This window comes from Podarcis erhardii (assembly GCF_964252035.2).
Source record: "Podarcis erhardii genome assembly, chromosome: 1".
Classification (NCBI taxonomy): Eukaryota; Metazoa; Chordata; class Lepidosauria; order Squamata; family Lacertidae; genus Podarcis; species Podarcis erhardii.
Genome location: NC_138497.1, coordinates 46,443,463 through 46,458,278, shown reverse-complemented (window position 1 = coordinate 46,458,278; position 14,816 = coordinate 46,443,463). Strand labels below are relative to the sequence as shown.

At 42.6% G+C, this 14,816-nt stretch overlaps 1 protein-coding gene across 3 annotated transcripts in view; it reads left to right on the top strand.

Moving 5' to 3' along the window:
• Positions 1-1,774: 1,774 nt before the first annotated feature.
• RBM25 (RNA binding motif protein 25) overlaps positions 1,775-14,816 on the top strand; it is a 34,916-nt gene continuing 21,874 nt past the window's right edge. For 2 of the 3 annotated variants that reach the window (XM_081881552.1, XM_081881550.1), the window contains exons 1-6: positions 1,881-2,022; positions 9,194-9,312; positions 9,562-9,611; positions 10,244-10,414; positions 12,926-12,983; positions 13,649-13,809. In XM_081881552.1, the coding sequence (XP_081737678.1) occupies positions 1,991-2,022; positions 9,194-9,312; positions 9,562-9,611; positions 10,244-10,414; positions 12,926-12,983; positions 13,649-13,809 (591 nt within the window). In that variant the 5' untranslated portion in view covers positions 1,881-1,990. Of the gene's footprint in view, positions 2,023-9,193; positions 9,313-9,561; positions 9,612-10,243; positions 10,415-12,925; positions 12,984-13,648; positions 13,810-14,816 lie in introns of all 3 variants that reach the window. The other variant, XM_081881551.1, reaches the window with a different exon arrangement.

Below are 14,816 nucleotides of genomic sequence, written 5' to 3'. Positions count from 1 at the left end.
TGGGGGAAGTGTCAGCTTTTCTACTTAAGAGCTTGTAAAATATGAACAGTCTAGAGAATAATGTAGCTTGGGCCCTGAGCGTATGTATGTGAGGTGTTGTGTATTAGTGGTTTGTAATAAGAGTTAAAAGGGGTCCTTCTCCGGGAGGGAGCCTGGACCTCTGGCAGAGCACAATTGAAAGCCCTTACCAGCTAGTAAAACGACAGAGACCAGACCAGAATTCTAGTGAAAAGCAAGACGGCTAGTTAAGCCTAATTTTTATTTTAAAAAACTGTTGCAACAGGGTGCTCCCCCACACGCAGGAGAGAGGAGGACCCAGAACAAAGGTGTGCCCGCCGTTATATAGACATTTCAAATTGCCCGCCCTGGAGTCCAAGACCACCTCCCAGATACATCATCCCTACATCACAGAAATCTGAGTGCATTGTTTTTACCCTGTCTGCCAGGTTACCTGTTAATGGTCACTTGACCGGATTACCTGGGAAGTCTGGCCATCCTTTTGTAATGATAACACTTAATTCCTGAGCCAGGTCACAGGCTCACCCTATTCACACCTTAAATGTGCCCTTAAGGCAGGATTTGTGAGGGGGAGGTTTCTGCATTTCCTTTGACCTTGTAGAGAAATATTAGAGGTGACTGAAAATGGCTTTAGGACTTCCTATGGGTTTCAGACATGTGGTTTTATATATTTATATATGTGTTTGCTTGGTACATTTATGAACATTTATTATTATTAATAATAATATCATAGCTGTCAACATTTCCTTTTTTTAAGGGAAATTCCCTTATTCCGAATAGGATTCCTCGCAAGAAAAAGTTGACCCCTTATTGCGAATAGGATGCCTCGCAAGAAAAGGGAAAAGTTGACAGCTATGATATATATATATGACCTAAAAAATATTATAATGCCAAACCACAACAGGGGAAATCAGGCACAAGTTCAAAATCCCCCCCCCCCATGAATTTTACTTGGTGACCTTTGGCCAGTTACTACTCAACTTGATCTACCTCAGAGAGTTGTTTGGATTTCAAATTTCAAGAATGAAGCTGCCCTACACCAAGACACCTTGGTTTCGCTACCTAGGAACAAGGCCACAGCAGGTTCCTATTTTCATAGTTTTTCCGAAGGCACTGAAGGCAGCCTGCTATTGAAGTACGGAGCCCTACAGTTCAGGGTTCCTGAATGTTTATTGTGGCTGTGCGTGTCTAGGAAGCCATTTCGGAAACGAAGAGAGCCCCAATAGGTTCGCTTGAAGCGCTGGCGTATGCTTGATGCATGAAGGGGTCGATGAGAACAAAGACGCTCTACAATGTTGGTTTTCCATGGTAAGAATCCAAAGAAGCTCAGATGTGACCGGGAAATGGCGGCTCGCCGCAAAACTTTATGCGGTAGTGTTGACTGCCCACAGCAAAGATGGCGACAGAGTCGTCAAGCCGCTCGCCGCCCTCTTTGCAGGTAATTGACGAGATGCACCACAGACTTCATTCCTTCTGACGCTCTTCTTGTGTGAGCTAAAGGAGGCCGCTACTCCTAGGAAACATTGCAGCAGGGGCAGAGGTTCGCACTTTTCTCTAACTCAGCTTTAATCCTCGGCGATTTTTCTCAATGAGAAAACTAGTCAGTTACAACTCTACCCTCTGAGAGGCGGGCGGACAGGCCGTGGGGAAGAGCTGAGGTGATTCCTAGAGGTTTCTGTTTCCTTTCGGAGCGGGGGTCGCTCTAGCTCCTATCTCTATGGTCGGCCGCGCGCGCTGCAGCCCGGTCTTCTGACGAAAGGCGCTCAGGAGCGGCCCCTCACGTGACCAGCGGCGTAACGCGACGGCGCCTGTGGCTCATTGCGGTGCGTTCGCGGCCTAGTTGCCTTTGCCGGGTTTAGAGGCGTCGCGAGGGAAAGGCCTCGTTTCCTCCGGCAGCGCTTGCGGTGAGAGGCGGGTGACGTCCGGGCCGCTGCCGCTAATCCTCCTCAAGGAACGGGGAGGGGGCGAGGACATGACGGGCCTCGCCGGCATGGGGCACCTGCGGTACTGGGCGCCACTCTAGCAGGGGGCGGGAGCGGGTTGGGGGGGTCCGCTCTTGGTTTCCCCGGGGGAGGCGGAATGGCGGAATCCGCGACCTACAGGCCACGAGGGGGGGGGAGGGGAGCTGGGCGGTGGGATCGGGTCCTCTTTCGCGGGGAGGGGGTTGTTTGGGGGTCCCCCCCCTTTCTTAGCGGATGGGCGGAGGGAGAGGCTGTGGGGGGCGCTAGTGGACGAGAGCTTCTTCGGAAGGCAGGGCCAGACTCTCAACCGCCCTGCGAGTTAGCCCGTTTAGAACGAAGCCTTCTAGTTGTGTTCCTGGAAGCCCCCTGCGTGTTTTGTACACGGGCCTGATTCACGACGTGCGTGTTCAGAGCTTGACGAGCATCCAGCTTTGACTCGTACGTTTGAATGGGGCCATCGCAGATCACGCACCGTAGGCAGAATTGTCAGCTTATTAAAGCGCAGTGTTCTTGAAAGGTCTCACTCGTGCAGAATAAGCTTCTTTATGGCAGTGCGTTGGCAAATGGGTAATTTTATTCCAAAATGTTGAGCAGCAAGCTGAACTTCGCTATCTTTCAAGTTCAGCGTGTAAAAAAATTAATAATCCTGCAGCTTCTATACTTGAACATGCAGATAATCTCGTAGAAGTACCTGCAACATGCCCACATAATGGGGTTGGGATCAATCATTCATAACTGTGTTTTAAGTAGCAGGTTATTGTTCCTTTATTGCAGGCAAGGCTGTGGAATGTAACGGTAATGAATCTGCACAGCTTCAATGGAGGTTTTCCATTATGTGTGTGAGAAGTGTGTTTTAAGCCTTAATAACATTTACCTGAAATGAAACCCCAATGGAACTTGGTATGAATTAGACTCGCAGCAGAAATAATGCTGGGAGAGCTGGCATATTGATCATAGCTCAGTGGTAGAGCATCAGCTTTGCATGCAGAGGGTCTCAGATTCAGTTCCAAGCATCTTCAGGTAAGGCTGGGGGAGACTGTAGTCTGAAATCCTGGAGAGACACTGCCAGTCAGCCTAGGTATTGCTGAACTAGAAGGCTGTGTGGTCTGACTGCTTTCTATCTCTAAATATCTCCAGAAAATTCATGTTAAATTAACACTGAACATTTCAGATCTTTTTATGCAATTCCAAAATACAGTAGTTCATAGTCCTCTGGCTCTGTTTCCGGTGACTCTTAAACTAGTTGTCTACTTGTGTTTAGGCAACATTTTGATAAAATGTTAAAAAAAATGCTAACTGTATTGCATCTATAATCTTGTTTTTTTTCATATTTAAACCAAGATGCCACCAGTTAATCCAAACTTGCAATCTCTGGTGCAGACTGATTACTGAAATTTGTTCAAACATAAAACAATCTATAGCAGGATGAAGATGATGCAAGAGGGGTATCTTAAAACAATTAATACAATGTAAATAGCATAACTTTAGGTGTATCAAAACAAACTTCTATATAATCTTGGCATTTTTTCTTTTCTAAGCATAATAGTATTGCAAATACCGTACTTTTCCATGTATAACATGCTCCCTTGTATAGCACGCCCCTTATTTTTGGGCACTCCAATTTCATAAAATTGCCCAAAGTTGTTGAGCTTTTTTTTGGGGGGGGATGCAATAAATCACTAACCCAGCGGTTGCAATTGCAATCACTTGTGCTGCTCATTAATAATCACTCACATCAACTACAGGCAGCTGCCCGATCGCCAACAGCTGATCCTCAGCTGCCCTTAACGCAACAACCAATCACACACCTATTTCCCACAACTAATACAAAGAACCCCTTGCCACAGCCACCGATCACACTACAAATCGCCAATGACAATCTGCAGCTCGTGGCTGCAACCAGTCATCCCTACCCACTACCCATGTATAAGACACCCCCAGTTTTTAAACTTCTCTCTTTTTTTCCCTTTTTTTTTTTTTGGAGTAAAAAAAAACCCTAGTCTTATACACAGAAAAGTACAGTATTTTGTTGGTCACCTGTATTTATTAATATATATTTCTATACCACCATACATTTCAAGAGGATATATATACGTGTTAAACATGAAATATCATTTTTTTAAAAATACAGATTAACATTAAGATGACTTGGTAAGCAAAAATTAAACAGCTGCAAAGACCTGTTGGTATTTATAGGATCTCTGGTGGAAATGTGGTTTGGTGTATGACTATGTCCCTCTTAATTTAAACTTTATTTAAAAATATTTCAACAAATGAGAAATGGAAAACATTCTGGGATCATATAACATGACCAGGAACTTTTTCTCTTTCATGCATCTAAAAGCCTGACTTTGTCCAAGATTTTTACTATCTGACTCCCCCCCCCCAACTTTGAATTCTATGGAATTCATCCTTTAACTCCTTATTTTTCTCTTTTTACATACTGAACAGCCTCATCATAAAAGCTGGATTCATTAAAATGCCATATTTGCAAGACAGTGCTATACATGTCTACTCAGAAGTACCGTTGTTTTTCATGGAATTTACTCAACTAAGTGCAAATGGAAATTCAGTCCTAATGTCTCATCTTTATTGCACACACATGTATCTCACCTCTCAGGATACAAATGCTTCCGAGCTAGCTTATAAGTAACATTATGTTGAAAAGAAGTAAAGCAACACACAATAAGAAGTAGCAACATACAGAACCATTGGGATTCTTTCCACAGGACATATGGTGGTAGATCGCCCTCTGGGAAATGTGGGAAAAATCTACTGGAGCAGGTTCTGATGTAGTCTTTGCCTGCATTCCCATCTCTTGGAATCCTTCCCAAAGGACAGTTGATGGCTCTGATGTGATTTTCACCTGCATCCCTCTCTCCTGGAATCCTTCTGAGCTCTATTTATTTTCTAGCTGTCTTGCCAGTATCCAGAGTTGAACATGGCAGAAATAAGTTTTAATTTATTCCTTTATTTCTTGACATTTATTCAATACACAAATCTTTTAGTTGTTGTTTTTTTTACAGTTATATGTATATGGCAGAGCTCTTTATTTTAAGGCAGCATTCTAGGAATAAGCACTTTTCTCCATCCATGCCAAGGTTTTTGGCCAAGTTTTGTCAGTCCTTCAGTCTTTCCAGGTTTATCTATCTCTTTACTGCTAACTTGTTTATATATGGTTATACAGTGGTGCCCCGCAAGACGAACGCCTCGCAAGACGGAAAACCCGCTAGACGAAAGGGTTTTCCGTTTTGGAGGCGCTTCGCAAAACGGATTTCCCTATGGGCTTCCTTCGCAAGATGAAAGCCCATAGGGAAATCTCCGGGACAGCGGGGAAGCGCAGCGCGTCTTCCCCACTGTCCTTGGACCTCCTCCGAAGGCTGGTGGTGGGGCGGAGAGACCTCCTCCTGCCGCCAGGCTTCGGAAGGATGCTCCGAAGGCTGGCGGCGGGGCGGAGAGACCTCCTCCCGCCGCCAGGCTTCGGAAGGCTCCTCCGAAGGCTGGCGGTGGGGCGGAGAGACCTTCTCCCCGCGCCAGCCTTCGGATGGCTGTCCTGAAGACTTGCGGTGGGAGGAGGGTTTTCCTTCCCACCGCCAACTTTCAGAATGCTGTTCTGAATGTTGGCGGTGGGGAGGAAAAACCCTCCTCCCACCACAAGCCCCGGGAACAGAGAAGAAGCGCTGCGCGCCTTCCCCTCTGTTCCTGTACCTGTCCTGAAGGCTTGCGGTGGGGAGAAAAGCTCTTCTCCACACCGCCAGCCTGGCAAGCGGTTTCCATAGGAACGCATTAATTGATTTTCAATGCATTCCTATGGGGAACCGTGCTTCGCAAGACGAAAAACTCGCAAGAAGAAAAAACTCGCGGAACGAATTAATTTCGTCTTGCGAGGCACCACTGTAACTGGTTTGAACTTCTGCAACTCCTGCCTGCTAACCTTCCTTCCAGCAGTCAAATTAGAATGCTTCTCATGTAATCTTCAGACCTAACACTGCTGTAATTTCATTCATGACTTGCTTTCACATGTTCCCCATTGTTTTCTACCTAGGATGTGGATTTCCTGAGCAGGGGGAATTAATTAGAAAATGTAATGCTACCCTAAACTGTTTGGCTATGGCATGCATGTTTGACTTTTATATAGTAGGGAGAGGTTAAAAAGTATACCATGCCATTTTTTGTGCTGTATAAATATTTATTTAAAATGTACTTTGTGTGATTTAAGTGTTACATTCTGTATTTTAATTATGGGTGTTTATAGCTGTACAGTAGTTGATTTGTTTACTTGCGAACCCTTTATAAGTTTGTTTTGGCATTAAGCAGTATACAAAAGTTGGGTCTTCAATCAGTTTCACCTACTACACCAGCAAAAGCCATATCTGGATTGGAATATTCTGGCCACCATAGTCCATGCATTGGTAACTGGATTACTGTAATGAACAGTCAGACAGGCAATGAGGTGGTGGGCTTACGCATGCAAGTCGTGAGCTTGGTGACTGAGCATGGACTTTATCCAAAAAATTAAAGCAATGTTGCATGTACGGGAGTGGGCGGGAGGCAGGTGTGATAAATATGTCAGTGATATATCCATTGTATGATTGCCAATCCTGCCTTTTAAAAACAGGATTTTAATTATTTATTGGTTAATTTATCCTTTGGAACAAAGGGTAGCAGTAATAATATTTTTACTAATCTTCTAAATGTTTACTCATAATTGGTAGAAGATTGATTCATGAAGCAGCATCTGATACCCCCAAAATGTTTAGGTTTTCCACACCAGACAGCTGAAGGGCTTTTTTCTCCTTTACATTTTTGGGTCTTCCATCCCTTTGTTTTTCTATTACTGTACTACCCAAGACTCTCTGTTCCTTTATCTCTCCGTCTTTCAACTTGTTTTATTTATTTTCCATGCCTGCGTTCCTGCCTTCTGCTAAAATCTTACTTCTTTATTGACCAGCCATTCCATTTTCTGCTCATGAATCCACACTCCTTTCCACCTTCAGATGCTCCTCGGACCAACTACTTCTGTCTTCCCTAGGTCACTATAAAGTCACCACTTCTGTATCCCTTTGATATCAGTTAAGCTTTCCCTTGCACTAGTCTTACTGCTGCTTGGTTAAATTATCATTTATGTTGTAATGTAGAAGCTGCCTTATATTGACCACTTTCAGACATCACATTAAACTTTGGTATATCACGAGAATAAGCCTAAGCGAGTCTGGGGCTTGTGTACTGCAGAGAGGACTTTAGACAGTTTTGATTTCATTTTTTATTAACTGCAGCTTGAGGTGACATACCAATCTGACAAACTCTAGTTAATCTTAACTACCTGTGGTTGGAAAGTAATTTATTTGAATAAATCATAGTTAAGATTAACAGTAGTTTTTCAGGTTCAGGCAACACAGACTGTTATTATAAAAATTTAGTGACTATTTCAGAGGATTTAGGGACACGCAAACCCAGGGCTCACCTAGACTCATTCTCATTATGATAAAGGATTGTTTCTTGTGTCATCCAGATGCAGCAACTGTTTGTTCATCTTGTCCTATATTGTTCCGTCTAACTGGTAAAAGCTTTCTGGTACTTAAGAGTCTTTCCCAGCCTGAAATCTTTTCATTACGGATGCCAACAACTGGACCTGAAACCCGCATGCAAAGGGTGCTCCACTACTGAGCTTAGCCTGAGGTCATATGGTTAGAGCAAGCCTTCATGCTTTTTATTGTTGAGCTTTAGGTTATTTTTGGTCCAGTGCACCCATATTTCATTTACTTGGAAGTAAGTACTGATTTCAACGAGACTTGCTTTCAGGTAAACATGTATAGAATTGAACAAATAAAAGCATTAAGTGCCTTGTCTAATATTTACTTTGTTTTATAAATTTATATGCCACCTCTTTAAAATTTTATTTTATTTATTGTAAAGGTAAAGGTACCCCTGCCCGTACGGGCCAGTCGTGTCCGACTCTAGGGTTGTGCGCCCATCTCACTTAAGAGGCCGGGGGCCAGCGCTGTCCGCAGACACTTCCGGGTCACGTGGCCAGCGTGACGAAGCTGCTCTAGCGAGCCGGCACCAGCGCAGCACACGGAAACGCCGTTTACCTTCCCGCTATAAAGCGGTACCTATTTATCTACTTGCACTTAGGGGTGCTTTCGAACAGCTAGGTGGGCAGGAGCTGGGACCGAAAGACGGGAGCTCATCCCGCCATGAGGATTCGAACCGCCGACCATGCGATCGGCAAGCCCTAGGCGCTGAGGTTCTACCCACAGCGCCACCCGCGTCCCTTTTATTTATTGTAGTAATAATAAATTAACACAAGCAAGCAGTAAATACCAAGATGATACAACATCAAATCTAAAAACAGGGCAGCAGCAGACAAAAACAATCCAAGCAAAAATTCCAGCTCTAAAAGCAACCTCAAAAACATAGTAGGTTATATCTAGTTGATGCCGTTGTCCAAGCACAAGGGCTTTTGATCCAGCAGGAGCAATCCTCCTGAATCAAAGCCATATTAACACTTCATATAAAACACCAGTACCAGAATTGTACTTGGAAGCACATGGGAATTTAGTGAGCCTGCTTAAAAATTTGTGTCATATGGTTCACATAATGGTCCTAACCGATGCTTTCCCCATGGAAGAACTCTTTTCTCATTGGAGATGCATCTTATCACTGACATTGCTGACTTTTTGTAGATTGGTGAAGACACTTCTCTTTGACTAGGACTTTGGGAGGGCTTGAGGATTAGTCATCCAGCATTAAGCTGGAGTTCCTCAGTTTGGATATAATGGGGAATTCTGGCTTAATACAAGCCAGGGTCATCACATCAAAGCTGGTGTGCAATGAAGGGAGCAGCAAGGGAGGAATACTCATCTCGGCTGCAATTCTTATCCAGACTGGGCCTTTGTGGCTATTAGGATCAGCTGTGTTCCCAACTGAGCCTTTTATCTCCACAAAACTTGCTAGCCCTACCTACATAGGGGGGTAGTTTGTGTAGCAACAACCTGAGGTGAGAACCATGCTCAATGGGCTTTCTCTGTAGGTGTTTCACAGTTAGATATCTCATATCTGATAACTTGGAGCAAGATGTGCTTAGGCAGCTAGAGTTAGGCTAGAGCTCCTGTTTTCTACCTGGTTTTAAGCATCTTGCTCATTTAGGGGGAGAGTAGAAACACATGTAAACAAGCACTGATTTGAAGCTAATAGGTTCATTCTTTTTCTAGGTTACTGCTAAAAATGTCTTTTCCGCCTCACTTGAATCGCCCTCCTATGGGTATCCCAACACTTCCACCTGGGATTCCACCTCCACAATTTCCAGGTTTTCCTCCACCTGTACCTCCTGGTAAGTTTTCTATCAGAAGCTTGTCTGATAAACCTCATTCTTCTATATTGGTCAGTAATATCTTAACATTTTAGGTTGGTGTTTAGTTTTTATTTGTGACATGTGAACAAAATAATCCTGTAGCTTTTATACTTCCTGAGAGCACTCAACAGTTCTGTTCTGCCTATTTAATACATGATTTGAAAAAATATATATAGTTTTTTGGTAGCTGTTGCTCAGAGACTATTAATGCAACCTCTTATTTCACAGGGACACCGATGATTCCTGTGCCAATGGGTATTATGGCTCCTGCACCAACTGTAAGTATTGCATAAGCCACTGTTCACTGTAAATACCTTTTTAATTTAAATGATAACTTTACAAAAATGCATTAAAATAAATAACAATAAAGCCACAATTAGCAGCATCAAATATTAAAACACAGCATAGTTGTGTTCATCTTCTCCCTACTGTATATGTAACACTGTACCGATCCCATATCATAGTTAGCAAATTGGTAACCATTCCCATGAACACATGACCCACCCTCCTCCAAAACAAAGTCCTACCTCCTTTCGCTTTTTGACTTTAACCATGTTTAATCATTGGATCTGCACTGACACTAACTATGGTTGGGGTGACATCTTTGAATTTGAAAAGAATGCGCATGAAAAATTGCAAGGCTGTAACAGTGTAACACATTTAAATACAAGGTTCCTGACTTAAATGTTATTTCCTGTGTGCTTTTATTTATAAAGCACGTGTATTGCAATTTGTGAAGTAGAATCGACTCAAAGGAACTGTATGAAATTTCCTTTGCAGGCTAATCTGTTCAGGCAAAAATAATTAATGCTAAGTTCCTGCTTGGTACCTTAGGAACAGTGCTTTTTAAACTTACTAATTGTTGCAGTGGGAAAAAAATCACAAGAGGTATTTGTTCCTCGTCTTTCAGGTTCTGGTCCCAACTACCGTGTCAATGGTTGGAAAACATATGGGAGTTAGAAAGGAACATCCAGGTCTAAAGAACAAGGAAAATGATGAAAACAGCGGTCCCACTACTACTGTTTTTGTAGGCAACATATCTGAAAAGGCTTCAGATATGCTTATACGACAGCTTCTTGCCGTAAGTGGAATTGCCTTTTAGAAAGCAACCTTGCATTGTGTTGATTAGAGATTTTAGTGTTGCTTAATTTTTCATTGATTTCATTGACTTTTTGTATTCTTTAAAATGTTAGTTACTGTAAATTCTTTCATGTTAAGTGTTCCATATGCATGCAGTGCTTTTTAGCTCACCTCTTCCTAATAATAATAATAATAATAATAATAATAATAATAATAATAATAATAATTTATACCCTGCCCATCTGGCTGGGCTTCCCCAGCCACTCTGGAAAGTCCACCCCCAAGATCAGGGCCCTCCAGACCATATCTCATGTGACACATGAGGGGCTGCCCTACAAAGATAAACAATCTACTCCCAATAGACATGCAAAAAAAATTCCTGCATTGCAGGGGGTTGGACTAATGACCCTCATGGTCCCTTCCAACTCTACAATTCTATGATGATGGTGATGGTGATGGTGGTGATATTTATATTCCACCCATCTGGCTGGGTTTCCCCAGCCACTGTGGGTGGCTTACAGCATATAAAAAATTGTTGAAACATCAGACATTAAAAATTTCTCAATACAGGGCTGCCTGAATCTATGAAATGCTAGATTATTGCTACATATTATTTCAGCCCTGAAGCTAAGTACAAATTTACTAACTTACCAACCTGTTTGCATTGTGTTAGGATAGTCAGTGGTGGGTTGACGTAGTTTAGGCTGTTACCAAACTAAACTCTTGGAGAAGCTCTTTTCATGGAAAATAAGGCTAGGTTATGCCTTCACTAGCAGTACGTCACTGGTAATCACAAGCTGGGAGAGGTACAGTTGCTCTCAGGTCCTTCCTGAAGATTTCCCATAGGCAGCTGGTTCACCACTGTGAGAACAGGATCCTGGACTAGATGGGCCACTGGCCTGATCCAGGATGGCTGGCCTTATGTTCTTTAGTGGAGAACACTAAAACATATACATTAAATCAGAAACTGAAATAGCAAATACAATCCATAAAAATAATTACAATAAAAATATGAGCTATAAATGAATTTCAAAATCAAAACCAGATTCCTATCTAATGGGTTACAATGACACAAATAAAAACTTAAATCAGATTGGATTTGAAGGGCAAATATCCGGGAAAGAATAGGTTTTCATTGTGTAAAGTTTAAAAAATATTTCTGTCTAGGAAAGAAGTTCCATAGCTGGGGCACCACTACTGAAAAGACTATATCTAATTGCTATGCCTCAGATAATAGGAGCAGATGTAACAGGGCCTTATTGCAAAGATTTCAGTCAAGGAAATGAGTATTTGGAAGGAGATGGCAGACCTTCAACTCACCAGGGTTGCAGATTAGGGTTTTAAACATGACAGCCTTTAGAATCATAGAAGTTGGAAAGGGACCCTAACCCTCTGCAATGCAGGAATATGCAGCTGTCCCATACAGGGATTGAACCTGCAACCTTGGTGTTATCAGCAGCATGCCCTAACCAACCAAGTGATCATAAATTATCATGATTAGTAGGGTTTTAAGGAATTATAAGTGAGATCCAATTCTGGCAACCCATTTGCAGAATGAGATTTTGATTTTTCCCTTTCCAGCCACATACAAGCCCTAGAATTTGCTCTGGTGTGTCGCCTAATCCTCCAGATTTTGGTAGTGCAAGTCCCAATGCACAATCGTGCTTTATAAGATGCAAACCTATTAAAATATAGAAGTACAGTTCTTAATTCATATTTCATTTTAAACCAGGTTCTTTTTAAAGAGACACTTTATAAATTGGGAAGTGGTAACTTAAAATTTTGTTTAGTGTTTTAAAAAATCTGGTTATTTTTCCTCTCCTTTTAAAAAATAATCAAACTCACTGAGAGATAATAGAGGATATGTTTTAAGACAAACTTTTATGTACAAGGAGTAAGGAGCTGTCTGTGGAGGTGGTAAAGGTAAAGGTACCCCTGCCCGTACGGGCCAGTTGTGTCCGACTCTAGGATTGTGCGCCCATCTCACTTAAGAGGCCGGGGGCCAGCGCTGTCTGCAGACACTTCCGGGCCACGTGGCCAGCATGACGAAGCTGCTCTGGCGAGCCAGCACCAGCGCAGCACACGGAAACGCCGTTTACCTTCCCGCTATAAAGGGAAGTTTACCTATTTATCTACTTGCACTTAGGGGTGCTTTCGAACAGCTAGGTGGGCAGGAGCTGGGACTGAAAGACGGGAGCTCACCCCGCCGCGGGGATTCGAACCGCCGACCATGCAATCGGCAAGCCCTAGGCGCTGAGGTTTTACCCACAGCGCCACCCGTGTCCCTGTGGAAGTGGTAGAAGAGGTTAAATAATGATGATTAGCAGGATTGTGATAATAAAATACTAGACGCCACCACAATTATTAGGTGTGCTAATTTCTTTTGATGTCTTCTCAACTGTCACAAAATTCATTGAGAACTTTCCAGAGTGAAAGAAGTTTTCTGAGTAGCAAATTTTTTTTTAAAAAAATCAATTGCCTCAATAAACATTATGTTAAAAATATTTTACAGAAGTGTGGCTTGGTTTTGAGTTGGAAGAGAGTTCAAGGAGCATCTGGAAAACTTCAAGGTATATATACTTTTTCCCTTTTCTTTTCCCTCTAATAGCTATGAGGATATACGCAAGCTTGGTTAAATTTCTGAAGTGCCCACGCTTCAGTAGCAAGGGCTTAATTTTATTTTTCCTCTGAGCTATTCTGTGAGTCAATAAGTGTATCGGATGGAACACAAGTTGTGCCTTCCACTGCAGATCAGTGGTGATCTGGGCACTTGATCTGGCACTGCTTGCTGCCCAACTGTACTGTACCAACATAGCACTGAGAATTAATGCTGCCATGCTAACCAGCTTCCCCTACTACTGAAGAGCGGATTGTAACTTTATGCAGCCAGTTAAATGTTGCAGCAACCTAGTATTTTTGGAAAACGAGTAACTGACCATAATGGGATTTCAGATGAAAAGCAGTATCACAGGATGGGTGTAGCCTTCACCCTCTGAATTGCAGTTGCTTGGGTTTATGGGATTGGGCTGAAGATTTTTTAAGGCATTTAAAAATGTGTTTTAACTGAGGTCCTGCCATATATTTGGTGTAATCATAAAACAAATAGTTGACATTAAAGTCAATTGTGTGTGTGTGTGTGTGTGTGAGAGAGAGAGAGAGAGAGAGGCTGTTGCTCTCATGTGCATATATAATTTTTAAAATTTGCTTTTATAAATCTCAATTATTCATCCCCTAGCCTTTGGGTTCTGCGAGTATAAAGAACCAGAATCCACACTACGTGCGCTCAGGCTACTACACGATCTCCAAATTGGAGAAAAGAAACTACTTGTGAAAGTTGATGCCAAGACGAAAGCTCAGCTAGATGAATGGAAAGCGAAGAAAAGGGCTTCCAATGGGGTATGTTGTGTGTATCTATGCTAAACTGGGACAGGAAACAATTGAATTACAAATAAATTGGATTGGCATTAAGTGCTCTTAGTTCTTTTACCTGATTTGCTTATTCTCTGTTGCAATTTAACCTTCTATGCTGACTTTATTACACCTTTTCTGCAGATGACTGTTGCACTGTTCTTTTGTTTAATTTTCATGATCAGAATTTGAGTGTAAACTTCAGATCCCCAACAAACTGCACTTTCTGCTTGAGAAACTGGATTATAAAACTTTGGCTGACAGAAGAAGGTTAAGGGATGAGCAGCTGCAGGCTCTCAGATCAAACCCAACCATTTTCAGGAGGAAACCAGATGCCCTGCTCTTTGCTAGACTTGCTGATCCAGAGTAGAGTCTGCCAACTCCAAAATAAAAAAAATCTGTTTCCAGCTGGGTATGACCAGCATGAAAAGCTTTGCTTAACATGCAAAGTTGTACATGTGCTTGCATGTCCTCTGCCAACAAGCACTGTGCCCATAGCACTCAGGCCACCATAGTTCAACCTAACCATTTAAGTGATAGCTTCATAACAAGCACAAGCAGTTGAACCTAGCCACAAACTGCATGTCAAATCACATTTGTAAACACCCTCACAATTAAGTACAGTGGTACCTCGGGTTAAGTACTTAATTCGTTCCGGAGGTCCGTACTTAACCTGAAACTGTTCTTAACCTGAAGCACCACTTAAGCTAATGGGGCCTCCTGCTGCTGCCGCACCGCCGGAGCACGATTTCTGTACTTATCCTGAAGCAAAGTTCTTAACCTGAAGCACTATTTCTGGGTTAGCGGAGTGTGTAACCTGAAGCGTATGTAACCTGAAGCGTATGTAACCCGAGGTACCACTGTATTTAGAAGAGAAAATAGTAAGATTGGAAGAAGTAAGGCATATAATAGTCCCAAGAACAGTCAGCCCCTGGCTAAGATGCAAAACATAAGGAAATCAATCTAGAAAGTGAGTCATTTCACACAGGTGCACT